This window comes from Platichthys flesus, chromosome 6 (assembly GCF_949316205.1).
Source record: "Platichthys flesus chromosome 6, fPlaFle2.1, whole genome shotgun sequence".
Lineage (NCBI taxonomy): Eukaryota > Metazoa > Chordata > Actinopteri > Pleuronectiformes > Pleuronectidae > Platichthys > Platichthys flesus.
The window spans coordinates 1,597,913-1,624,492 of record NC_084950.1 but is presented as its reverse complement, the minus strand read 5'-3'; the positions used below and the strand labels follow the sequence as shown (position 1 = coordinate 1,624,492).

At 44.6% G+C, this 26,580-nt stretch overlaps 1 protein-coding gene across 1 annotated transcript; it reads right to left on the bottom strand.

The window, feature by feature from the left end:
• Window positions 1–219: 219 nt before the first annotated feature.
• zc3h18 (zinc finger CCCH-type containing 18) lies at window positions 220–21,418 on the bottom strand. Its single transcript, XM_062389215.1, has 20 exons — window positions 21,266–21,418; window positions 19,374–20,335; window positions 19,004–19,088; window positions 17,885–18,033; window positions 17,606–17,701; window positions 16,695–16,837; window positions 16,118–16,147; window positions 15,792–15,906; window positions 15,107–15,378; window positions 10,387–10,569; window positions 9,660–9,785; window positions 9,424–9,516; window positions 8,855–9,271; window positions 4,623–4,733; window positions 4,129–4,137; window positions 3,832–4,037; window positions 3,233–3,447; window positions 2,998–3,097; window positions 1,770–1,866; window positions 220–1,297 (listed from the first exon to the last, which is right to left on the bottom strand). Exons 2-20 carry the CDS (start codon window positions 20,322–20,324, stop codon window positions 1,081–1,083), a joined length of 3,615 nt encoding a protein of 1,204 aa, XP_062245199.1. The 5' UTR covers window positions 20,325–20,335; window positions 21,266–21,418; the 3' UTR covers window positions 220–1,080.
• Window positions 21,419–26,580: the final 5,162 nt, after the last annotated feature.

Below are 26,580 nucleotides of genomic sequence, written 5' to 3'. Positions count from 1 at the left end.
ATTTTGACCTGAAGCTGCGACAGACACAGTGCTCCTCAAAAACCACGGATCCATTTTCTCTGAGATTTGAGCCCCGAGTGAAAACTGGTCATTTATATATATACGTGTGTATTCTTTATGTTGATGATAATTAAGAGTCTTAACGTTCCCACAAATATTTCACTTTATCCAAACACATTCTGTTTCAGTCGGAGAAAAGAAAAACAGTGAGCCGAGCTCCTCTTTATCAAAATAGTTTTATTTCGAAGGCTGTTGTCACAAAAGCAAGACATATCGTTGTCTCTAAATGTCCCGCTCCACCGCTCACACTCCTCCAACTAAAAACATGACAAATAAAACTTCGGTTTTATGACTCGAGAGCCAAGAAGAAAACAAAATGCTGCAGATTAAAAAAAGAAGAAGCAATATTTCACATCACTATCGTCTATAATCAAACGCTTAAAAGAATCTGATGACTTGCTATTATTGTACAAGGTGTGACGGCAGACGAGTCACTGGATGAGGAAGAAGCCGCCGTGATCGCAGCTCGGGGGGGCTGAATACAGATGCTCAGGGTTTTGTACAAAGAAGCGCGGTGAAGCCGCCGGTCCCACGGCTCCACGGAGGAAAGAAAGGATGTGAGAGGACGAGACAATAAAAGACGAGAAGTAGAATCAATATGTATAAATCTGCTTCATCACAGCACATCAGGAAGAGGCTCCCTTTCCACTGGAGGATCAGAGAAACCTCAGGACCTTCTGTTTGACCTCTACACGCTTCATCACGGAGACGCCCCTCCCCCCCCACACCCACGGGTTCCCCCCCGCTTCTCGCCGATGAGGAGAAACCGCAGTCGGACGTTCAGAGACTGACGGGAGCAAACGTCCGATGTGTGGGAGCGAGCGGCTCTCCAATGAAGCCGAGTCGAACCTCTGAAGGCCAACGGGCAGGAGATGTTTCTTGTGGCAGCATGAACCAAACAACATTTTTACAAATCCACTAATAGTGGAGGGGGGGCTGGGGGGGGAACGCTCCACCCCGTGATCCTCACTGTTGCCTCAGCGCAGGAGCTCAGGCCGGCAGACAGCCGAGGGCGTCCTTCTATTTGGCGGGGATCTTCGCTCGCTTCCGGGCGATGGCGTCCTCCACGGCCTTCAGCTGCTTCAGCAGCTCCTCGCGGCGGGACAGCGTGTTGCTGGGTTTGTTGGAGCCCGACGCCGAGCCGGAGGCCGCGGCAGATCCCGGGGCAGCGGGTTTGCCTGACGGCGCCGGGGGGGCTTTGCCAGACGACTTCGGGGCTGGGGACAGAGGACGTTTCCTGGAAGAGACAAGAAAGAGACGAGGTCACATTCTTTACTCAGAAACAAGCAGAACGAGTCCAAAACAAGAGGAAAACTATTTATCCACTTTCATTTCATGATTTGTACATTACAGCCTGATGACTGATATGGGGGGGGCGCTAAGCTGTCACAGTTCAGATTAAATCCTCTGAACTCTGAAGAGAGTGAGACTTTTATTTGCTTCATGTTATAAACCACCTTTCTCTTTGTGGGGATTTTGTACCAGAGCATCTGAATTTAACAACACGTGTGCGTTTCTTCCACGCGTGTGGCTTCCTTCTCATTTTTCCCCACACGTCACGTTCTGAAAACCCTGATGTGTTTGGCTGAGTCAACACTCATCAGTGCAGGCGATACAGACTTTCCACACTTCCAGCTTTAACGCCACTTTTACCACGTTTAACGTCTGCAGTCGTGTGGAGTCGGTGAAATGCAGTGGATTGTACCAACCTGTCTCCGTGGGGGGGCAAGGGTCGGGGGCCTTGGCCTCTGGGTCGATCCATTCGAGGGGAGAGCGGGGGTCGACCCGGCATCCTTTTATCACGACCTGAAAACACAAGTGAGAAAGTTAAAGAGGCCGAGAGTCAGTTTTAAATCTCTTGTGTCCTTGGAAAGTTAATGTAATGTTAAGCTCCAGCTCAGAAACAGAAGAAGTGATTGAACCATGAAGACCTTCACCTGCCTCCTGCTCCCACTGGACCATCACACGGTCCCCCCCCCCCCACCCGGTGCTTTCTATAACTCTTAATGGGACCCTCATTTCAAAATGAACATGGTGCTGTATTGAAGAAGGTGATATGGATTTAGGTGATGCAATGGATTTGAATAACCGGAGCTTCAGGATGTTAAATTAAATACCAGACAGAGAAATTACACTTCTGGGAAAAACCCATGAAATCAACGTTGCTGCCAGAGCAAGTGACACGAGACAGACGTTAAACAATCCGTAGGCAGCAGATTAAAAAGTCTTAAAGAAAACCGTGATAAGAGCTGCTACGTGTTTCTGATAAGACTTCAAACTCCCTGACAACCATCAGAAGGACCTGAATATCTTCTACCGACATAAAGATCCACACAGCTTTACTTTCTCTTCTCAGCAGAGTTACCACTGTTCCTCCAGAGTTTCAATTCAACAGAAGAAAACTGAAGAGCGAGTCACACTGATGCAGATCAGATAAGGTCACAGTCAGAGGAAGGTTGAAGGTTGAAGGTTGGAAACCGCTAAGGGACTGAGTGCGATCATCGCTGATGTAATCTTTGTTAATCACTCATTAAAATCCTATTTTTAGCTGCAAGTAAATATCACTTGACCTAAAAATATCCCAGAATACCGATTAAAGAGTAAACAAGCATTGACTTAATAGTTAAATAATAAAGAATCAAACATTGTAAACAGCTGAGGTTTCATATTAACTTATATAAAATCAATAAATTATTCTGCTGCCATTTCACCTTGAAGAGTGATTTTCCAGTTGATAAAGGAAATAAACATTTCACCACAGACGTCGGCTTCAACACTAAGAATCTCATCTGGAGCGGCTCCAGCCAAAGTTCCTTTGTTTTCCAGACCTGTATGAATCCCAGTGACCTCTGACCTCTGAGTTCAGTTCCTCCTCGAGTCCGTGTGAATGTTTGTGTTGGAGTGAAACGTGATGACGTGGCTCCTCATGATTCTCACCTCGGTCTGGAGACATGGCCATTCTCTTGCTGAGGGGGGAACCCGGCCTGTCCTTGTCCGCGGGCAGGTACCTCTTCCTGCTGCCCTTATCACCCTGCTGCTGGAAAACAACACAATATATACCATTTAAACATATATACTAATATAACCAACACAACAGAAATCAAACTTCAAATAACCAATTCTCTTCAGAGACATTGTTTCACAGAGGTTTGATGAAGGAGGCAGTAGTCACCTTGTTGAGGAGAGTGAGTTTGATGTCTTTGTGGGAACCTGAACCTCCATAGCTGCCAGGGGGGCCCATGTGGCCCGGAGGGGGATGTGCTGGGTGCCCCCCCCTGCTACCAGGTCCTGCTTTGGGCACAGGGTTCCCCCCCCTGGGCGGGGCTCCAGACGGGTCCGGCTTCCTGCGCTCATCCCTGAAGGGTTCGTCTTTCTTTGACGGTCTCTCTGTGGAGAGGACGAGAAATCCCGACGGTCACTATCGACCATCAGTTCTTTATTTTCCCTAAATTTTAAATCTTTGTTCTTCAAACATATTTAAATCCATTTATTAAAATGTAGAGGATTTACAAGACAAAACATAATAGAGTCGCTGTGGTCAAACACTTCATTCACACGTTCTGGTTATTTTAGATCTCACTCTAAAGAACATCATTGTGTTACAATCACTGATTTGATCGGATCTACTTTTGCATTCAGCAGGTGGAAGAAGTTTCAGCAGCTTTTCTTCACATATATTCATTTTTTTCTACGGAGACATTGTTTGTTTGTCCTTTATTTACGACTTGAATGTCACAGGGTTGTGCGTCAGTCTGCTCTTTGTTCACTCACCTCTGGTCTTGTCTCTCCCGTGTGGAGGCCGGTCCCTGACGGGGGGGCGCTCCTTGCGGGGCTGGTTGGGTGCAGGCGAGTGGGAGCTGGCAGACGACACCGGACTCGCCAGGTCGGCGTACATGTCGTCCGAGTCCGCACTGCGCACGGAGCTGCTGCTGGAGGACGCCGAGGACACCGAGGACACGCTGCTCACGCTCAGCGATCTGTGGTGAGGGGACAAACAGTTACACTACAGTACGCACAACATGGACACACAGGTGTGAACACACACGGCCGGAGTTGTAATGAGCATACCTGGATTTCCTGGACGGTTCGACACAGCACATGAAAGCAAAACAGAAGAATACAGAATGAATTCGTTACAAATCGCAGCTTTAATTTTGGGTCATTTAACTAAAACAGTGAGTTGAAATGAATGAAACCGATGTCCACATGATTTGAGATATCATGTTCAAGAGGATACAAACTGGATTTGTGAGCTTGACCTTCGACCGTCAAAACCTAAATCAGTAAATCTCTGCAACCGAACATTTTTACCAAACCACCTGAGAAGTTCACAAGATCACCAACGGGATTTGCAGGGCCACAGTGAATTTGACCTTTCACCTTTGACAACCACATTTTGATCAAGTCATCTTCGAGTACAACTGAACCCTTGAACCAAAGTTGAAGGAATTCCCTGGAGGTGTTCTTGAGATATCACGTTCACAAGGGTAGGTGCAAGAGTACACACATGTGGACGCACAACCTGCAAACATCAAGCCTCTGGTCACGGTGCGTCACTGTACCTGGATTTTCTGGATCCGGATTTAGAGAGCGAGTTTGATGAGGATCTGGATCGGGAGCTAGAACCAGTATAACTGCTACCACTTCCACTGACACTCCCACTCGCAGTTTGCCTGAGGGGACAGGGAGAGACAGATCTGAGAACACAGCAGGAAGCTTTTCAGGATATTAAGACACCAGTGCATCACCCGGCTTCGTGTTCAGCACCACACCTGCACAGAAAAAACACACAATGGAAAAACAAGATGTCCCTCAGTGGAGCTCAGAGCTCCGCCGAGGCCCAACTGACCCTCCAAGTTCACATCAGCCAAAACGTTTAGACGACCAGTGGCGGAACATTGACGCATGTTGGTGAGAAGCTTCTCTCTGATGTGACTTCACACAGACACAGACACACACACGGTTTGTGGTATGTCGGCAGTGACACAACATTGTTTGGAATTTGTGTCCGTACGTCAAGGCAGCGTGAATTAGCCTTTACATTGCAACATCACTTCCCCCCCCCCCCCCCCCATGCTACTGTCTATGTTCTCTGACAAGGTTCTCCCATTGATGATGTCAGAGCCTGTAGGGCAGAAAGCGACTTCATCTCAGAGGAACTGAAGGTTTGCAGACCGGTGAGCTCACTCACAAACCTTTCCAGGGAAACGCTGACTAACACATGTTACCTCACCCACTCGGCTGCAGTCAGAGCCACACAAACCCTAACGCTGGAAAAGGCACCGATACGGCGGCAGAGCAGTTTCTGTGGATATTAAAATATAGAAAAGGTCGTGAAACGCAGGTAAATGAGCGGAAAGGGCAACGGACTCCTTTCCCAGTGCAAGTACTGATGTTTGCATTTCTGTGGTTTTCTCTCGGAGCAGTGGACAACCCATCGTCTGTCCCCTGCAGAGACATCTGACCCGGGGGTGAGTGCAGGTTTCCACGGGCTCTTTATTTACATTCTGTGCTCCAGACGCCGACAGGAAGGGACTTGATCTGTCGGTGGATCACAGCCTACATCTGGACAAAGATTCTGAAGCCGGAGCAACTAAACCGAATGTGTAAATCCCATCACATCATCTACAAACTGGTTCAGATACCAAGCCCTCACTCAACCATTACACCCCCCCCCCCCCCCCCCCACAGTTGTGTTTCTTTCTTCTATCTCTTTAAACCTCAAACTTACACACTTGACTGATTTATAGGAAGCTGCAGATGTACAAACGAATCTTGGCGTTGCTTTATTGCACCTTAGTTCGCCCTGACATTTCAGCAAAGCTCTGACAGAAGGTCCAAGCAGCCCAGTCCTCGGGATGAGCAGTGTCACTTCCAGTCTCTGGGCAGATGCAGTGTGATTCATTACAGAACCTTGTGTTTCTTGAGTTTCTGCAAACATCAGCATAGTTTCAGCTGATAAGACCGGAAGAGAAGAGTAAACGATTTGTGGAACCACTCCTTCCTCTGACCCATTGAAAAGGGTCGGGCCGAAAGTAACATCAATCTATGACTAATGTCCAGTTTCTAGATATTAATGATTATCACAATAAATGTGGTAACTCATTAGCATTTCACCTTTGACTGTGGAAACTGGACAATCTAAAACAGAGAAGCTGATTTGTCGCGTGCACCTGAATGTTTCATAAAATTAGATTCTAATCGTCTCATTTTATCGTGTCACAACATGCTCCTGTTTTTTATAAGATACAGATGTGCAGAAAGCTGCTGCTGTAACAAATCCACCAAACTCTGCTCAGATTTCTTCATATTTGCAAAGTCTCCTTCTGAATATGGGAGATAAACTCTGGTTTTTAATAACTTCTGAGTCTTTTTAACGGACCTGCAGTTCAGCTTCCTGTACCCGATAATTACAGTTATTGTTTAATTTGCTGATCCTTATCTCGGCTCTCAGCTAGTATCACTACTACAACTTATTTCAATCATAGGGAAGTCCTTTATCAACATGACACAGAGAACTGGTTTTGGTGGATAGTTTCCACACTGTGACAGGTCTGCCCACACTCACACCCACACATCCAGATGCAAACAGCCCCACGCTGTTATTCCCTGTCCTTTAGCTGCTCTTCCCGTCTACCTGAGGTCAGACACACAAACAATTTGACACAACTAGATCTCTTTTCCATCGCACACACGTGATGGATACACGTTCTCCCAAATCGCTCGGCCGCAGTGTCTCTCCGACCAACATATGCAAATAGAGATGTGTTTTGGAAACAGTTTTGTTTGAGGAAAGTTTATCTGTTTGACATATTCCCTTGCAAATTTGATGCTGGTTTACAGAGCAGAGGCAGGCAGGACAACATTCTCCCACCCACACCAGAAACTCATGGCACCACATCCAGAGAGTTCCACTCCTCGCCCACGCCGCGCTAGCAGGAAGCTGTGAGGAATTACAACCAGGTTGTTCTTGATCCAGTGATATGATGAAGACTCAACCTGTAGTCTGGGGCCGAGAGGTCGATCAACTTCCACTTCCAGTCTTTCAGATTTTAATATCTTATTCTAAAACTTACTTTAATCTTGTTTTGTTTTAGACGTAATTTAGAGGGAAACACAAATCATACTCTGGTGTCTGCAAAACACAAAAAAATGCAAAGTATGCAAAAGATCTAACGGTGGGATGGTTGCATAAGTTTGTTATTATTTCTGCTTTTGACCCAGGACACACAGAGCAGTGAGCAACCATGTACGGCGCCCGGGGAGCAGATGTTGGGGGAGTAAGGTGCCTTGCTCAGGGGCACTAGACAGGGTAGGGAGAATCCTCTTGGATTTTTGGACAGATCAATCCAGGTTCGTCTTTTTGTTGTTTCTCCTCCGTGGAGTCGAACCAGAGTCCTTTTCTGCCACTAGACCACCGCCTCTCCCAAACAACAATGACTGATTGTTTTTAAGTCAGAACTTTACTCCAGCAGTTGATCTATGGACGATTCTACACAACTACTGTTTATAATGTGTACACTTTAACTAGTATATACTAAGTCCTTAACTTTACTTTGTGTTGGTTTGATTCGCCCTCCAGAGTTCATGAGACACGTACTTCAACACATTAAAAAAAGGTTCAACATTTTGTGTTTACACTGCAGAGTGCACAGACACACATACACAGAGTCCCATGTGAAACACTGTTACACTAACCCAATAAATACAAAGCAAAAAGCTCATCTAAACCAATAACCTCCTGTTTACTGAGCTGACATATGTTCTAATCAAATTGCTTGTGCTTGATTTAATTAATTATTATTATTCTAATTCAAATTTCAGCCTAAATATTCTCTCAGTTCATTCCTCGTGAACTTGCGTGATTACGCTATAATATCATCATATCATTTCTACCTATTTATCTTGTGCTTCTGTTTTTATTCTTCTACCTCAATATTTTTATTGTATTCAAATGTACCGGCTGCTATGACGACTTAATTTCCCTTCGGGGATGAATAAAGTTATCTATCTATCTATCTATCTCTATATCTATCTATCTCTATATCTATATATCATAGTATTTTATGGTCAATGTTTTTCAAATAAAACAGAATTTTCTAAATGCTGTTAAAATATTAATTGCAGATATTAACAATGATGATAACTTGAATTCATGAAGCGCCTTTAAGAGACCAAAGCACACTTTGCAGTTTGCACGTGTCGCTGGGGACAAACACACAAGTCCACACAAAGCAGGACAGAGACAAACAGCACTCATGGGGTGAAGACCTGCAGCAGATGGGATCTCAGCTGTGAACCTGGTGGGACGAGCTTCACTCTTCACCTCTTTATGTCCTGAAGTCAGTTTCGTCCGAGTGATTTATCTTTAAAGACGACATTCCACAGATCAATCAGCCATGATCGCCCCGCCCCCCCCCCACGTGAAAGGTAGTGATGCATGTAGCACTGGATGAAACGTGCTACAGATTCCTTGTTGTTTTTGCTGCGTTCATGAACTGAAACTGTTGTGATGAGGATGCATTGTTTGGTTTGATGGGAAACAGATCAGTGATCAGTTTCCCTGCTCGTCTCTGGCTCCTACGTTTGATTCATGACAAGTAAAAATGTTGACAATGTCAAAACCTCAGCCAGCGCCGACAGGCTCCGTGTCTGGTTACTGGTCACACCTGATTTCAACCATACAAGTGGAGATAAACATTTTCTGTTCCTGATTCCTGCAATTAATCAAATTCCTTTATGTATTAAAAACGACGTCTTCATTGCTCTGAAACAAAGTGAGAGAGACACCCACCTCCGGGGAGGACGCTGCTGCTTCACCTTCCGTCTTCCTTCCCTGGGGTTGGGGGGTTTTCCGGGTTCCCGTGGCGGTAGGGGCCGACCTGCTCCACTGCCGCCTGGTCCGCCTGGTCCACCGCGACCGGCTCCTCTGCCGCCTGCACCGCCACGACCCGCTCCCCCGCCGCCGCCCGTTCCCCCGCGACCTGCTCCACTGCCGCCAGTCCCTCCGCGACCTGCCCCACTGCCACCTGCACCGCCGCCACCTGGTCCACCCGGCTCCCGGGGATTGGGGGGGGCCTTGCCTCCCTCCTGCATGGGTCTGGAAGGCCGGCCCTGCATCCCACCAGGCGGGGGAGGACTGGGAGCCTTCTTCATGGGAGGCTTTTCCCTGCGAGGGGGGGGCATGGCGCCCGGCTTCGGGGGCATGCTTCTGCAGGGGAAACACACTTGTTTGTTTAAGCGTGACGACGGTGACGGAGCGGTGAGCACATGCAACGTCACGACAGGCAGGATGAACTATGAGGCTGGAGAATTGACTGATGAATTAAATAATGTAAATCGATGCAAGTAATAAGGATTTACCCTTTAGTTAACATAGGGGGGGGCTCTGGTTTATTCTTAGCATTCCTCAGCGCTGTCCGACTCGGTGAAGGAGACGTTGAGAATGATCGAGACCTGAAAGATCAACAATCACCCTTAAAGTGTCACAACGCTGTTTAATCTAAAGATCAGACCAGATCACACACCAACGTTTCTATGAAGCTGCTTGACGCCACTCAGGAAGGAACACGTGGACGCTGTGAATGTGGTGAACGCACCTGGAGCGGCTGCCACTGAAGGAGCTGCGCTGCGAGGAGTGGCTGGAGTAGGAGCTGAAGGAGGAGGAGCGGCTGCGGGAGCGAGACGACCCGGAGCCGGTGTAGGACGAGGAGCGAGACGAGGACCTGCAGGAGACACAGAGGGACAACGCTTAGTTAATAAGGTCAATAAATCAATAAGAACTAAATGGATCTAGTAGGAAACCAGACTGATAACAGGAGAATCATGATCTTAATTACAAGCACATCATCATGTGCGGTGCACCTTAAAAGCGCACGTAACTCTTTAACTGTATATATTGTTGTTTTTTTATATTGTTATATTGTTCGCTATTGTTGTTTTTAATTTGTTGTTTGTAAAGTGCACCAACCACACCAAGGCAATTTCCTGTATGTGCAAATATACATGGCAATAAAAATAATTCTGATTCTGATGAAACAAACTGCAGTGGTGACTAATTGTACAGTTGAGACATTCCTCATTTCCATCTGCCAAATAATTATGAAATTACAGCGATAGTTAATATTTTAAAAGTGTCGTCTTGTAAACAAACTACAGTTGTGTTCACATCCAGTGTCACTCACTGATGTGTGTATTCAACACACATCTGGAGGGTTCAGAACCAGGAACTTTAATCTTTATCTGATCATTTCCCACAGCAAGATAATTAATTCACCATCAGAGTGCTGCAGAACAACCAGGAGGTGCCTGAGGAGGCGTTCCTACCTGGAGGAGTTGGACAGAGAGACGGAGGAGCCGGAGGGCCGGTGTCGCCGCCGGCCTCGTGGGGGGGAGCCCAGCCCGGGGCGCCTCCTGGGGGATTTGGACCGACGCCACGGGTCCTTCCACTCATCTGGTCGCCGCATTAATGGAACAATCTCCTTCTTTGAGGGCGGCTCCATCGGCCTGCTGAGAAGTTTGAAAAGATCGTGTGTTTACATGGACGTGGCAGAAAAAACCCACAAACATCTAATTCACTTCTGGATATTCCAGAACATTCACACGCACATCACCTGCGGCTCCGCCTGTTTCTCTCTTGTCTCTCTGGTTCATCGATCAAACCCTTTTCACCAACTCATTAAAAACCCTGATTGATCCTGATGAATGAAGAACAAGTCGACAGGATTTCAACTACAGACCGAGCCGAGCAGACGTTTACAAATCTACTGTAAAGATTTTCCTTCACACATCCAGGCTGAGGACAACAGGGGAGGACTTGATGGTTGAATTCATATATTTGTTTGTATATTTTTGGGTATTTTGCTCAATATATTATCAAACTATAAACTGGTCCTATGGCAGCGTGGCTACACATCACAGACCTGCTGTGGGAACTGATCCGAGATGGATTGGATCACAGCCAGGACGTTTACCATCAACATGCGTGGGATTTCCCACCAGATGGACTGATGTTTACTTCTGTGAAGAAGACGCAGAGATCTTCGAGGTCGTCTCTAAATATTTGTTTGAGGAAATGAACGAGAGGAGTGGATATTCCCACCGAGTTGCAGAATCTTTGGAGGGAAGGATCCATACCGGTGTATCAGTTACTGCTCGGCCTGACCAGTGTGTAGAGCTCTAGTGTTACAGCAGAGTGCATTCAACAGGGACACAAACTCAGAATCACATATCATGCACGAGCAAAACAAATGAATGGGCAGCCTATTGTGCGCACACACACAAAATGCAGGTGTGTGTTTGTGTGAGAAGGGTACAAGTCCTCCAGTCAATAAGAAATTCCACTGGTGTGATGCAAGAGCAAACATGTGACCGTGTCAAGCACCGAGCTTAAAATAGAATCACAACACGTGGGCTATTTTTAGCTCTGTAATATATACTGTTATCTAAATGACGTTTTCTTTGGGAAAGAACTCACAAAAAAGGAAAGTGGAGTATATTCTATAAATAGACTTATACAGCCCTGGGACAGAGGGTAACCTGAACTTTGTGGGTTTAATGAATCAGCCTGAGGAAAAAGTCCAGCATATTGCAATCTGACACGTTCACTGTTTTGCATTTCACTTCTTATATCTTTTATATATTTATATTTAGATATGTTTATGTCTAAATAAATGTTACTTTGTATAAATATTAGAATAAGTGAGTTAATAAGTAAATAGTGAGTGAATATATATTGTTTCTTTTTATTGCTTTTCTTATGTGTGTTGTATTTATTTATTTTTTTATGTTTCTATGTTCATTGTATGCAACAATAACCAGAGCTAATTCCTTGTAGGTGTAAACCTACTTTGCAATAAAATACTTTCTGATTCTGAAAAGGCTGAAGCAGGTTCAGACTCAGTAGAGCAGCCGCCTCTGCATTCAGAAGTCAAACACAAAATGAACTGAATATTAAGAGTTTGTGTCAAAGTGGTCATGAATAATTGATGGAAGACACAGAAAGAAAAGAATTAAAGGAAGTGGAAATAAAATCGTGCATGAAAACAAAAGATGAGTTCAGAGGGACAGAGCCAGTGGGAGTGACCTCATCAGTTTACATTCATGTAGGGGAAATGAGGAATTAGGAATGACAATACAGCAGTGATGTCACTTCTGCTGTTAATCTTTATTAATGCACATATGAAAGTGAATAAATAAAATAATAATTAATTTAAGTTAAAATTATACTATAAATATATATTTCTTACGAGCTATCCACAAGTTACACACCTGCTGAAGGACCAGAAGCTCCCTCACAGTGCTTTCCTGACAGTGTTGTATTTTGCATATCACACGCTAATCAAAGATATTCAAAAAAACAATAAACACACAAACACGTGAGGCTATTGTCGTGCCTGAGCCCGGGAGTTCCACGGCTTCATGCCACCAAACAGAAATATGCAAAAGAAGAAGAAACGATTGTGATGACCGTGGTGTCACATGTCTGTCCCTGCAGAGCCGGAGCAGATTTAAACCTTCTTCTACCTTCATGTGATCCGGGCTGTGAGGTCATCTATTCACAGTGCAGACAAAGACAGAGGATAATGGGGATTTTCACCAGTCGAAAATGGGCTTTTGCATATTTCACTTTCTTTGTTGTTGCATTGTGGGTGACAGGTAGTTTGTTTATGTTTCTAGACAGGGGCGGGATCTCAAGTCTGTCTGTAGCTGAAGAGTGACAGACGTTTATATTTGATCGTGACAGTAACAACTGATCTGAGACAAGTGTTCATAGTACGTTACAAACAAAGCTGGACACCACCCACTGTGTTTACTTAAATAAATCACAGATCTTTGTGGTTAGATAATTACACAGGCTGACATCAAGACTGCAATTAAACTAATAAAGTTACAGTTTTACACTCTCTACTGGGAAACCCTGAAGAACTTTATCTGGGAATTTCTGACCTGGGATGTGTTTTCCAGTGGTTGCGTCAAAGACAATGAATCACTTCCTCAAATCAAGAGGATTTCCACTTTGCTTTGAGCTGACATATTGCCGACATGTATCTACGTCACTGATCGCTGAGTAAAAAAAGGGGCGTCGGCTCCAGTTCCCTTTTACCGGCGGTGACAGGAGCTGACGACACTGCAAAGTTCCGCAATTTCAAAAAGCCTGAGCGCGAACAACACAGTGGAAATATGTGCCCCTGCTAGTCGGGTCATCAGTCATAAAGTGGTGAGAGGCAAGAAGGCTCGGCAACAACAAAGTGGAAATTTTTCCAACAAAGGACGAATGCTTTTCTATAGACGAAGCTCGATGACTGACGAGTTGAAGGAATGAGGCACGAGTCGCGGTGTTGTGATGCAATCACAGGATGTGTTGTTGTTGCACTGCTACAAACACCAGAGACACGTTTTCTTTTTAGCAATGACTGTGAAAATAAAGGAGTAAATCTATTCAACAAAAGCATTAAAAGAAAGACAAGTGCATGTTGGTGCATAATTAGCATTTTGGGGAACTTTGTTAAAACTGTAAAAAAGAACTTCTGAATTATGAGGGGATATATAAACTGTACGGTAGCATTTGTAAGCTTCAGTGTGTTGAGCTGATGTTATTGTGTGAGATGTGAAATTCTTTGATTTGCCAGTTATCCATAATGTATGATTAGGAGTATTGAATAATCATAAAAATAAAAACACTTGAACTAAAAACATCAGTTTCCAGATCCAAGACCAGTTGATGTTCCTTCCACAGGGAGGTGTAGGAACATGCACTGATCTGCAGGCTGACGTTCACCACCCTAGAAATCTAAGTTCTTACGACCTCTGACTTCTCATTCTTCTCCACCTTCTTTCAGTGAAGGTGGATTTAGAACATGTTTCCGCTGAGTTTCAGTCACAGCTTCACGTGAAACACAGTGACACAAGAAGCAAACCACCAAAACACAAATACCTGAGCATCCCAGCAAATTCAGATTCTTATTTTCCCGTTTTCACAATTTGGAGTCAATCGACAACAAATGACTGCAAATGTGTTTGGACTGTTTTTGTGTTTTTAAACTCGTTTTCAAAGCCTGATGCAATACGTCATAATTTGCTGAAATACTCGCGGGAAAAGGCAAACTGCATCATGGGAACTGGCTCCTATCCTGCAAAAACATCTGAGGGACGGCGGTGATAATGACGACAGAGTTTTATTGACAATTAAAATACCTGCTGACCAAGGCTCAGTTAATAAGAAACAAGTTGGAGAAGGAGGTTCAATTATCAACAGACTGAGGTATTTAAGTCAGCTGTTCAGAAGGGCCACCGGTTTCAGGTGAAGCTTGAAGAGTGTGATTCTTTTTGGTGCCTCAGGTCTTAGAGGGTTAAATTGTGTTGACACAGAATGAGTGACGACAACACCGTGCAACATGCAGACTAGAGGGTTCATCCATTCTATTCATTTTGTAGAAACGTTGCCTCATCAGCACAAACAATCAACTTGACTGAAACCCCCCGTTCCACCAGGATATGGAAAATACATTCGTAAGAACAGTGTTTGGTTGCACAACGATTTCTTCAACTACCGATCCCAAACAGAAAACTATAGAGGATGTTTTCACATCCTCACATGTTCTTACTACTCAGTGAAACCCGGCTGACTAATCCGCTCTCATTAGTCAACAAAGGCTGTGACAGACTTCCCACAACAACATGCAATGTGTGTGTCCCTGACATGGGGCTGACACACGCAGGTAAAACTTCGGCATTGTGCAACCTTCCTTTCACGCCTCAATAAGCGAGCATACTCTAATTTTCCATTGTTAGAATGATGATTTTACCCGGGCACACACATCAACATCTTTAACGGACTGCTTCGACAAAAACGTCATATGTATGAAGCAAAAACAAAATATCTGGCAGAGTGACGCCCGTCTGTCAACCCCACCCAGCCATTACAAAGACAACTGTCAAAACAACCCCACTAATGATTAAGAGGGTTATTCTCTTGGCTTCTACCTTCTGCTTGGACACGCCAAATAACTTTTCTGCAAAACAAAAACCAGCAGCTGGAACGTACTTGGGCGGCAGGTCGAGGGGCGAGCGAGGCTTCAGCTTGTCGTCCTCTTTCTTCTCCCTGGGGTCTCGAGGAGGTCTCATCCTCGGCCTCTCCTTCTCGTCACGTTTCATCCGGTCCTTCTCCCACTCTTCTTTCCGCCGCATCCGCTCCTTCTCTCTCTCGCGCTCCCTCTCCCGCTCCCTCTCTCGCTGCCGGCGCTCCCGCTCGCGGTGATCTCTCTCCCTCTCTCGGTCCCGGGGCCGATCCTGAGGGTCGCGTTCACGCTCTCGCTCCTGGAGAGACGGATATTCACAGTTATTATGAATTCTATGTCTGTGGCCCCATTAATCCTGATATAGTGAATTACTATGAATCACTAGGATTACAACCTGTGATTCTCACCTCTGCAAACAAATCAGGTCACAGAAACCTTTAACCTTTTGTTGACCTTTAGCCTGTAGAGTCAACTAGTCATAATAAGTGGATAAATTCATGAGTTGTGATAAAAAACTAATCTAATCCGGTCGTCCTTGCGTCTGTTTTAAAAGAGTGACAGTCTCTGAAAGACCTGCAGGAAGGGGCCGGGTCAGACCAGAGCCTGCAGTCGCTGCTGAAGCACTTTAAACTCTATTTGTTGAAACACTCGGTCTGTGAACATTTAAAAAAGACACAGAAGGCTTCAGAGCAGAACCTGGAGGAAACTCACGTTGTAGTGGTACGGAAGTGGAGCCTCTGTGTACTGCACTCTGAAGTTTTCATACTGGCCACCTCGCCACAGCGCCTCCATCTCATAGTCGTAGTATGGATCGTTGTACTGGTCCCTGCAGAGGGAAACATGCAACAGCTCATAAAGGATCCTTTTATAGTGATTATACAGCAGAGGAAAACTGAACTGGTTTTAATGGTTTGTTTCTAATGACATTTTACAGAATGTTCTACAGATTTGGTTCCACATGACATCAAAGCATGTTATAGTAAAGATTTAGCTTCTTAAGTGTTTCATTAAGATCGTCCATGTGAGTGAACACTCACCCATAAACAGGATCTCTGAACTCCATTTCACTGAGAAAGAAAAAAGAGACGAGTTTCAGTGCAAACAACTCAATCATCACATTTTAATTAAGTTCTATGAAACCATTCTTCAGACTGAAGCTGTGGATCAGGTGGAGGAGCAGTGAGACCTCAGCTACCTCCATGACGTTTCATCGTGGGTTGTAAGTTTGCAAAGGTATAAGTGTGGACGTGGACTAAGTTCATGTTTCTTTCTAGTTCCATTATTCATTTATCAAATAAATGAGTGTCTGACTTTTAGGAACAGGGGAAAAACATGGGTGCTTCAGACTGTGTGGTGCCCAAAAAAATGTTTTTGCTTGAGGTCGATTTTGAGGTGTGACGCTGTTGTCAAGTGAATTTAGGGAAACTTCTGAAAGAGGAATGTGTGAGAAAGAGACAATAAAAGAGAAATGGGGAATGTCCGAGCAGCGGGGGCAGCAGAAGGCCGAGTTGAGACAGGGTTTCACTGTCAGATCTATTTGCTTCAACCAGCAGAACATTCAACTAAACCTAGGAGCTCCTTCAACATGAAAACAAGAGATTCCGTGATTCCTACTCTCTGATGATGCGGTAGCTGCGTTCTCTGAAGAAATCGTTCTCCTTGTCAAATTCTCGCTCGTCCTCCCCGATGGTCACGTTGAAACGCTTCTCCTCAAAGTCCGGCTCCTGCTCTTTACGGATGGTGGCCTTCTTCAGCACCTGTGGGAAACACAACCAGATACAAGGGGGTCGGTCCACTGGAGGTGAAGTGTCACTGGGAGCTCTGGTAAAGACAGAATTCCTACACAGAAGTAAGTGTGTTCTCATGGCACGTAGCGAAACTCACTGATGCTATAAAATCATATAATGTGACAGGGTAGGAAACAGTCTCGTGCAAAAAGAATGAATCTTCCTATTATTATAATTTATTTCTGATGAGTTGACCAGGTTCGTGCAAACAATAATCTCCCACAGCCAGCGAGGGGCCGACCGGGGGCGTTTTCAGAGGAGGAGTTATTCCTAACTAAAAAGTAACAGGGTTCATTCACATTTTGACAAATGGATTTCCAAGACTTTAAACCAAATTTCCATGAATTAACATTTTGTGAAATCTCGGTGTATACACGAAAAAGTGACAAAATTTAGTATTTTACCTAAAAATGAGAATTCCAAGGCATACAGTATGATTTCTCCAAAACGTTTGGGGATTATTTTTTTTAACATGACTTTTCCAGGCCTGGAAAAACACATTTAAAATTCCATGTCCTAACCCTAACCCTATTCCAGGTTTTTCATGACCGTAGGAACCCTGAAGCAACAGTGTATTTTACTATCAATGTTTAATCGACTGTAAAACCAAATAAAGCTCAATAAAAATGCAAAACCTCTTCCCAGACGGAAGTCTCTCTAGACAAAGTTCTACTGAGGCTCAGCATCACCACAGCCCAGTGGAAGGAAATGTCTCTGTGAGGGGGGGGGGGGGGTTACCTCTTTGGCGTGCCGCAGGCCTCTCTCCCATGCACTCTCCACAGGGGGCTCCACTGGGGGAGGAGGTGGAGGGAGCTCCTCCACTGCAGGTCCGGCCTGAAAACAGAGACAAGCTAATTCAACAGATGCAGATGTTGTGTGGAACAGTGTGTGGATGTGCAGGAGGCGGAGATCCTTCACAATAAGATCATGGTTTCATCTTCAGTGGATTCAGTATTTATGTCTTGTATTAACGTTAGAGCACGAAGCAAACATAGGATCTGTGGAAGAGAGACGTACCCAGGGGTTATTGGGTATGAGAGGGTGCGGTCCACCAGGGGGCGCTCCATTAGGTGAGAAGACGTCTGGTTTACTGATGAGGGAATAGTTGCCTTTGTCATTGACTCCGGGGTGGATGAAGCGACAGTTCATGCCCCAGGTACAATTTCCTGGAAGAAGAAAAACAATAAAGTTTTACCAAGAATAAGGAAAAAATAAAGATTAGACAGAATATGTTTTTATTATTGATTAATTAAATATGATTTTTTGAGGGAGAAGTGTCAACAGGAGATGACATAAATAACATCAACATGTATTCTTGCACTAATAATTTTCAGTCCTGGTTCAAATCCTGTTGTAAATCAGGTGAAACTTTAAAAGATGCAAAATATGTTCCACATTGACATAAAATAAAAATATTAATTAATGTTCATCGTGTACCTTCAATTTCTCACTTTAAGATAAATAAATAGACCAATGAAACTTCATATTTGTCCCTGAAACCTGCATTAATGAGAGTTTATAGTTTCTTATTAAGTTCATGTTTTACTCAGAGTAGAGGGAAAATACACAGATCTATAAGAGGTACCATGACTCCCCCTGCTGGAGACCAGCTGCCATGACTAGAACTTAAACCAACTGACATTCCTCACATGCTCTAACTTGCAAAAATGAATGTACACCAAGAAGCTGCTGCTTCCATCACATTGTTTACATCACACTGCACAAACACAAGTTCCCTCAAATCATAGAAAGCTCCAGACAGCTCGACAGCCTCGAGGTTAATGTCAAAGTGTCTGAGAGAAGAAACTCGGTGAAAGCCGAGTGGTGCAGAGCGACTAAGACCCTCAATATCAAAGTACATCTACAAAAAGACTCATAAAGAGAACCCAGCTGTTGGAGGAGTCCAGTCAGAGACCAGACGTTAACCCGCAGAGATGCTGAGGATCAACACACACATATTATATTGTGTGTAATTATCTTAAGTACATTGTGTTTGTTTAAACTTCTGGTTCAGTTGATCAGATCACATTTTTACACCCAGAACTTCTTTCTCTTGCCACAGATGATAAGTTTTCATAAACACATGAGTTCTTCACTGGTCGAGCACTGGTTCACCATCTGCTCTCCATCACCCACCTTTGATGAAGAACCTGCAGACGGGACGTGGCCTGATCTTCCTGTCTGAGGGATCTTTGACCTCCCCCTCCTCCAGGTCATCGTCCTGCCAAACACACAAGAGAGTTTATCAAATCTGACTTTCAATAGGTATTTGAGACACAATGACCTTTATTGATAGGACAGAGTTTAAGGTATCCAGATTAAAGAACGATGAGTCACAGGATGTAGCTTCTTTAACGAGCTTTAGTTTGACAATGACCTGCAGGATCTATGATCAACAGATCCTATATTCCAGAGTTTCAAATTAATGTGAAAATGTTCAGAATATGACAATGGAGGAATTATTCATTGATCAACATATCACTCAAAGCCAAACCATGACACTTACATCTATCTCTCCTTCATCGATCTCTCCATCATCCTCGTCCTTCTTCTTGTCCCTGAAGGAATCTCTGGACATCCGGTCGGGTCCCCTGAAGTCGTCTGATCTCCTGGAGTCACTGTTCTTAGGAGACGGGGGGAGAATACGCTTCTTCTCCTTTTTCTTAACGACCTTGTCCTCACTCTGCTCCTCCTCTGCGTCCTCCTCGTCTTCCTCCTCCTCGTGTGCAGGGACGTTGGGCTCCTCCGGGACCTCCTCGTCGTAATCCAGTTCATGCTCGTCTAGCTCCCGGGAAACAGAAGCTGAGTCCACGTTCAGCTGCTTCACGGTGACAGCTCTTCTACTCTCCCCTTCTTCAGCTCTCATCCTCTTGGCCTCCTCCGTCTTGATTTCTTCCTTCTCCTCCTCCTCCTCTTCATCTACCTCAGGTGTCTTAGGCTCGGCCGAGACATCCTTTTTATAGTGACTGTATCCTTCCTCCCCATCTTCTCCATTGTCGTCATCAGTGAAGCTCTTCACCGGTTCGAAGTCGGGGGACTGTGGCGTGTCAATGACCCGGTCCTCTTCCTCATCTCCCTCCTCCTCCTCCTCTTCTCCATCTATCTGGTGCCCCTGTGGACCATCTTCATCCCCCTCCATCAGAACAATGGTCTCATCCTCCTGTCCCACCCCTCCAGGCTCCTCATCCTCTGGGTCAGAGACGAAGTCAGGCACCACCTCGTCCTCCTCTTCGTCCAACTCCTCTAATTCCAAACCTCTTCGTCGGCTTTCCACTGGCTCCTCCTCCTCCTCCTCCTCGTCAAGCAGCTCTCCATTCTCCTCCTCATTGATGATCTCACTGCCTGAGACTACCCTGTCCTCCTCTTCGTCAGAAGAACCCAGCAGCTCAGAGTCGGAGAAGCCCTTCTCCTCCTCGGGAGACTGGGGGGACTGGTTCGGGCTTTCAGGAGAATCCATTAGAGAATATTCTAGTGGAGAGAAAAACACAGTTTGTTAGAAACAGTCAATAAGTGACTTGTTGAGTTGGTCTGGTCTGACTGTCGCTTTATAAGTTAACACGTCTTGAAACTTATAAAAATCCAACACCAGGTTATTCATCAGTATTCATAAGATTAAACAGAATGATTACTGACCAATAACATTTATATTTAATTAGAAGATAGAATCACTGCTGGAAATACACCCTCCAGTTCATCCTGGTGGAATCTGGAGGATTTACTGACCAGTTACTTCTACTTTAAAGTAACTGTTTATAAATCATGATTATTTACAGTCAACCTGATGTTACACACATTAGTTCAGACTGACTCACACACACAGAACAGATGAGAGCCAACTCTGAAAGTTCTTGGTAAACGATCAGTGGCTGTTTCAAACTAAAAGTAAAGTCTCGTAACTTTTCTTTTGTTTTCAATCAAACACAGGATGAGGCTCATGGACTGACAGCGGGACTTGTTGTGTTAGCCTCGCTGCTAACTCACAAACCTCCGCTCCCATCAAGCTAACCTCCACAGCGGCTAGCCCCCGGTGTGTGTGAGGGGTTGTGTGTCCGCAGCGACACAACACGGCCGAGTTGTGGAGCGTTACACACGTTCACCTGCAGCAGCCGCGAACTCTTCTGTGGGCTGAGTCGCGCTAGTTGGCAACAAGGCCCCAGAACTTCGCAGCGCCAACACACCGGGCTAACGGGCGAGCACCAAGCCGCCACGGAGCGGAGGCTCCCCCGCAGAGAGGAGACCCGACCCCCCGCTGCGGGACGGCACACAGCCGGCAGCGGGGAGCGGACTCTGCAGCGCACCGACCCGGGGCTCTGGTAACAATGCAGCCCTCCCCGGAGCTAAGCTAACCGCTGCACCGCACTCATGCTAACCGCTAACTACCCGCCCTCTCTCATTCACCTGGCCGACCCGGAGCTGTGTGACGACGGCAGCGCCTCGGTAAGAAGTCCCCTCTCCGGCGGATCGCGCTCCCGCGGCCTCAGATAAACACTGATGCGTGAGTTCAGCTGCTGAGGCGGAGGAATCAAAACTGCCCGCACCGCACAGCGACAGCGGCCATTATACGTGCGTCATCAACATGCGACGAGCTGAGGGAGGCGCGACGAGGTGAAGAAAAAGAAACATCATGTTATATTGTATTAAAATATATTTAATCATTAAAAATGTTTTACTGTATTGCATGAACTTGTTTATATTATATTATACTATTAATTAAAAAACATATCTTAATAATTCCTCAATGGGTAATTTTTCCACACTCACTTTTATGAAATGATGTCATGACTTCAACTGTCATGTTACATGTATAGTTAAGTTATGGATTTCAATATGTCACCAGCATTTCAAGATTTAGTTCAAACAGTAGAAATAGAAACTCTAGAGTAATTATAGATCTCTGTGAAATATGTTACTGCTATCAGTCTTAAATCTATGAAGAAACATTTTGAGTAACTGTAAATATGAGGATCAGCAAGTTTCCCAAAGCATCAACAATTATTTGTTTGAATTAAAATGTGTATATTTTCTGGTCCTGACGCACTAATTGGCTCAGTTACTGAAATGTTTTGAATCGGTTTGCTTCCTGGTTTCAGTCACTAGATGGCAACACCGACATAGGTCACACCCACTGACGTGTCGGTGTTTCAATGTTAATCATTTACCATTTGTCATATTCTCATCTTTCATATTTCATATTATTACATCTTTGAACAGCTTGAGGAAACATAATTCTGGCAAAATTTAGCAAAGCAGGAGCAGAATGACAATAAGCATTGTGTCAGTCAGTCTGAGGCCAGTGGACATATTAAATGCAGAATTTTACAGTTTAGATTTTGAGTTATTAGAGACATTCTGGTTTTTCGTCTGTAGTTTACGAAGGTTCCAGTAAAAGCTTTATCTCATCTGTAACATCCTCATCCCTGAGGGTGGAGGTGAAACTAACTCTTTGGACATCTTCCTCTCGAGGCCTCAGGATCTCAGCTGTAAATGATGCTTGATGGTCACGCTTCAGTGGAACACATGAGCCCTGACAGGAGCTGAGGACCAGAGAGCACTGGAGGCTCCCTGAGGAGGAGCCGTCAAGCTGCAGCAGAGACAACCACTCGTTTCCTCTCTTACATTTCAGAATAAAACTGGGATTTAAAGTGACTCGGCTCAGTTTGTATTTTCTTGATCTTTGCAGTGAATGAATTTCATCATTCAGGTTTTCAGGTTTTCCACAATTAACTTGTTTATGATGATCACAAATCCTTATTTTAATCTTTTCCTTTGTTACTTTTTTAATAAAAATCCTTTTTGTACAACATGACCTGCACGGTTTGGATTCACCACCAAACACCTGCCGTTCATTTATCATATCTGATGCATGTGAGTCTTATTTTACATCCATTACTAACGAGCTGTTAGCTTGCCAGCTTCTTTCCTGGCTAGCTAACCATGGCTAGATCAACAAAATAAAACTTAAAACTATAACTTAATAGACTGCATTTGATTTTCTTCATCCAGACTGTTAGTATGGCTGGTATTCCATTTGACATGGTCGTCAAGATGCTGCAGGACGATCGGGAAAATGAGGAGGCAATTCTTGGTCCTGATTCTGAAATGTCTGATGCTGAGGATCCAGGTTCTACAGGATGAAGCTTGAGTTGAGGATGAGTCTTGGAATCCAGCTCCAACATGGAGAAGGTTCAACATGGAGAAGGTTCCTATGAAGAGGCGGTGGACGAGTGGCAGAAACTTGGACTGTGGGCAGAGAAGGTCTCTGGTTCGTCTCTGGTTCGTCTCCACGGAGAGACAACATAAAAGACGAACCTGGATTGATCTGTCCAAAAATCCTATAGTCTGCCTACCTTGTCTAGTGCCCCTGAGCAAGGCACCATACTCCCCCAACATCTGCTCCCCGGACGCTGTACATGGTCGCTCACTGCTCTGTGTGTCCTGCACCAGATGGGTTAAAAGCAGAGGTTACATTTCCCTACCTGCATGAGTGTGTCTGTGTTTGGGACTAATAAATGCATCTTAATCTTATGATGACGCTCGTGTATCGAAGGGTTTGAAATATGATCCCAATATGTCCCAGCCCCCCCCGATCAGCAGTCTCATCTCTCACACTGGGACACACGGGTCAACCAGTCATTTAATTCGCTCTCGTTTATTACAGTCCTGTGAGGGAAGTCAAGACAACACATCTGCCACTGAATGTAAACATGGGCTGAGACGTCATGATTGACAGCTGACACTGGCTTGTGATTGGTTGAGTGTGTGTATCGGTGAACCACCGGCACTAAGGCACAGACTCTGAATCCAACAGACGTCACCAGCACAGACAAACAATTGTCAAATCAAATTAATCCACTGACAATTCTGTGATTAAACAATTCTGTGAGTGTGTGTTTTATAACTTTGATCCATTTAGCAGAATTAAATAGTGAGATTTTATTCTGAAAACTGACGTAATCCCGAATTAGTTTTTTTTTCACCTGCACTTTTATTTTGAAGGTGCAGGTGCTGCTTCCCCTGTAGGTCTGTGCAGGAGTGACGAGGCTCAGTCAGAGAGAGACAGAGAGATGCTGTGATGTGTAGTATCAAGACAACAGTTTCAACGTGTCTGTGCAGGCTTCAACTGACATGACATGACACACACTCACACAGACAGACACACACCCTCCAACACACACACACACACTTATTTTGCGGGGACAGCATGAGGCAGAAGATTCCTGAGGATGTGAAGACGCAGCAGGTAAAATCATTTTTATTTTCTACAGTAGATGTTGAGATTGATTAGAAGTTCATCGTCACTCATGTTTGCTTCTCATCAGTGAGACTGTCATCATCAGGCGAAGCTCCAGACTCACACTCCACATTAAGTCATCATCGAGTCACTGAGCTCAGAGAGAGGAGAGGGAAAGTGAAATAAATCATGTGTCACTTTATCTTTAGATATTTAAACATCAAATAATTCCCATTGTGTTCCAAATTCCACAGAAAATAGACATATCGGTGTTTGATATTTTCATTATTATCTTTTATACAATTAAGTCACTTGTGAAGTGTCTTGTTTTATATAATTTCTCCACTTTTCATCATTTTATTCTGAATAATTAAAACATCTTTATTATCCTGAAAATGCAATTTTATTCCTAAGCAATCTTGAGCTTTTCTTCCTCCTGACGCCGTATAATCCGTTTTTATTTCCATTTAATTAAGTGGCTATTTTGTAATTGGTTTTATGACTTATTCACTTGCTCTTATTCTGCCTCTTTTTTAAATTATCTGCTGCTCTTTCCTCTGATCTTATCTGATCATATAACTCTGTCAGCTAAGGTCCTTATACCTCCGATATCTCACAGGGCCCCTGACACCACATTTCATTTCATTACTCACCAGCTGTTATGGGTCTGGTGCCCCGCTTTGCTCAAAGGCAGCTCTACCACAGGGCACAATCCCCAATTTGCTGCCGTTAATGAGCCTGAGTCATGGACCAGGATTCAGCTGAGCCCATGAGCGACGACTCGCTTTATTCTAAACGTTAACGACTCAATTATTAATGACTGCTCCTGAGAACTGAGGCAGGAGACGAGAGGAAATGAGACCATCGACTGAATGATCACCTTGAACCTGGACAGTGGAGAGATCGTTAGACACGGTGGTGGCTTGAAGGGTCGAGGCTCCGGAGCTCAGCGAGCGCACATCCGTGACCTTTGAGAAGCTGCAGGCTCGTGATGGTGACCTTCCAGACAGAGTTCCTAATTGCCTCATTTTACGCAGAGAAATGACTCTAAGCCAGAGCCACTGGTTTATTTCCACCACAGGTCTGATACTGTGCACTCGGACATAGGCTGCATCCACACTAACACCTTTTACTTTAAAACACATCACCTCTACATAGAGACTGTAAAGAAAGATGGACGCAGAGGCTCCACCTCCTTCCTCTGCTAAAATGAAGCCAAATTAGTCCTGATACGGGCGCCGCCATCTTGTGCTGATGCTCAAGATGCTGATGTCATTTGGAGTCTGTCTCAACACGTGAACATGAGTGTGATAAGAACTTTACCTAAAATGAGAGAAACCTTCCGTTAAGTCTACTTTGGCTTTTAAGTCTGTTCAGTGTCCCATTTGCTAACATGGAAGATTTTATGACCCATTCTGCAGCCGACCACCAGGGGGTGATCCAGATGTTTTGGCTTTGCTTTTGGAGATCATGTCATCCATCTTTATTTACAATCCACCTGAAAACGTTCTCTGTCCACACGAGTGTTTAGTTTTAACACTTACTCGCCTGAAAACACACAACATGTGACCACTCCTATTTGCAGGAATGACTTTTCACAGGAAGCAGCAATGGAGACGAACTTAGAGCAGTTCTATCGTTATTATCATATTATAAATTTAACTGGATTTAACTACACAACAGCAGCAAAGACAGACGGTCATGTGATAGGAGCCTGGAGGCGATCGTGTTGTGTCCAAACATTTCAGTTTCTACCCTCTGAGGTCACGTTGCCTTAGTAAATAATAAAGTGTAGAAATTAAAGATTGTTTTTACGCGTTTAACAAATTAGATAATGTCTTAATTATTTAGCTGGAGGTGCTGGTAGGAGGATTTTGTGAATGTTATTTTCCCAAATTATGAAATCTTCCTTAAGACATTTTCTGGGACTATTACTTGTTAAGATAATATAATAAGATCTTAAATTGATGGGTTGCACTTCATATGAAAAAGGAAATTGTGTATGTAAATTACACTACAGCCAAACGGTGTGAATCCTCAGGAACCTGCAGGAGATTAGTTCTACGAGCAGCCGACCTGTGATGGAGCAGAGAGTGGAAGCAGTCACTCTGACGGCAGGACAGTGGAACTAAATGACTTTTCATTTCATGTCCACCTCAATTTATTAGAGGCAGCCCTCAGGAGGGGCGGTCCGGGATGTGTGAGCGCCGGGCCGGGAGACGAGAGAGCAGAGCAACAGACGCCTCGTTCAGCTCCACAGTATCGCCCGCTGGTTAATTAGCTTTCAGCAGAATGTGAAACCTCCAAACAAACCTCTGGACTTTGCAGAGGAGAAAGCACTTTGTCCTCCAAAAACCTCAGAATCTATTAAAGCAGTTAAGGTTTTAAGAAATTAATTTGAACAGAGATTCTTGTGCGTCGGACTGGAGGAATCTTAACGGTAACTTAAGCAGAAATGCAGAAGGGGGCATCATTAGTGGAT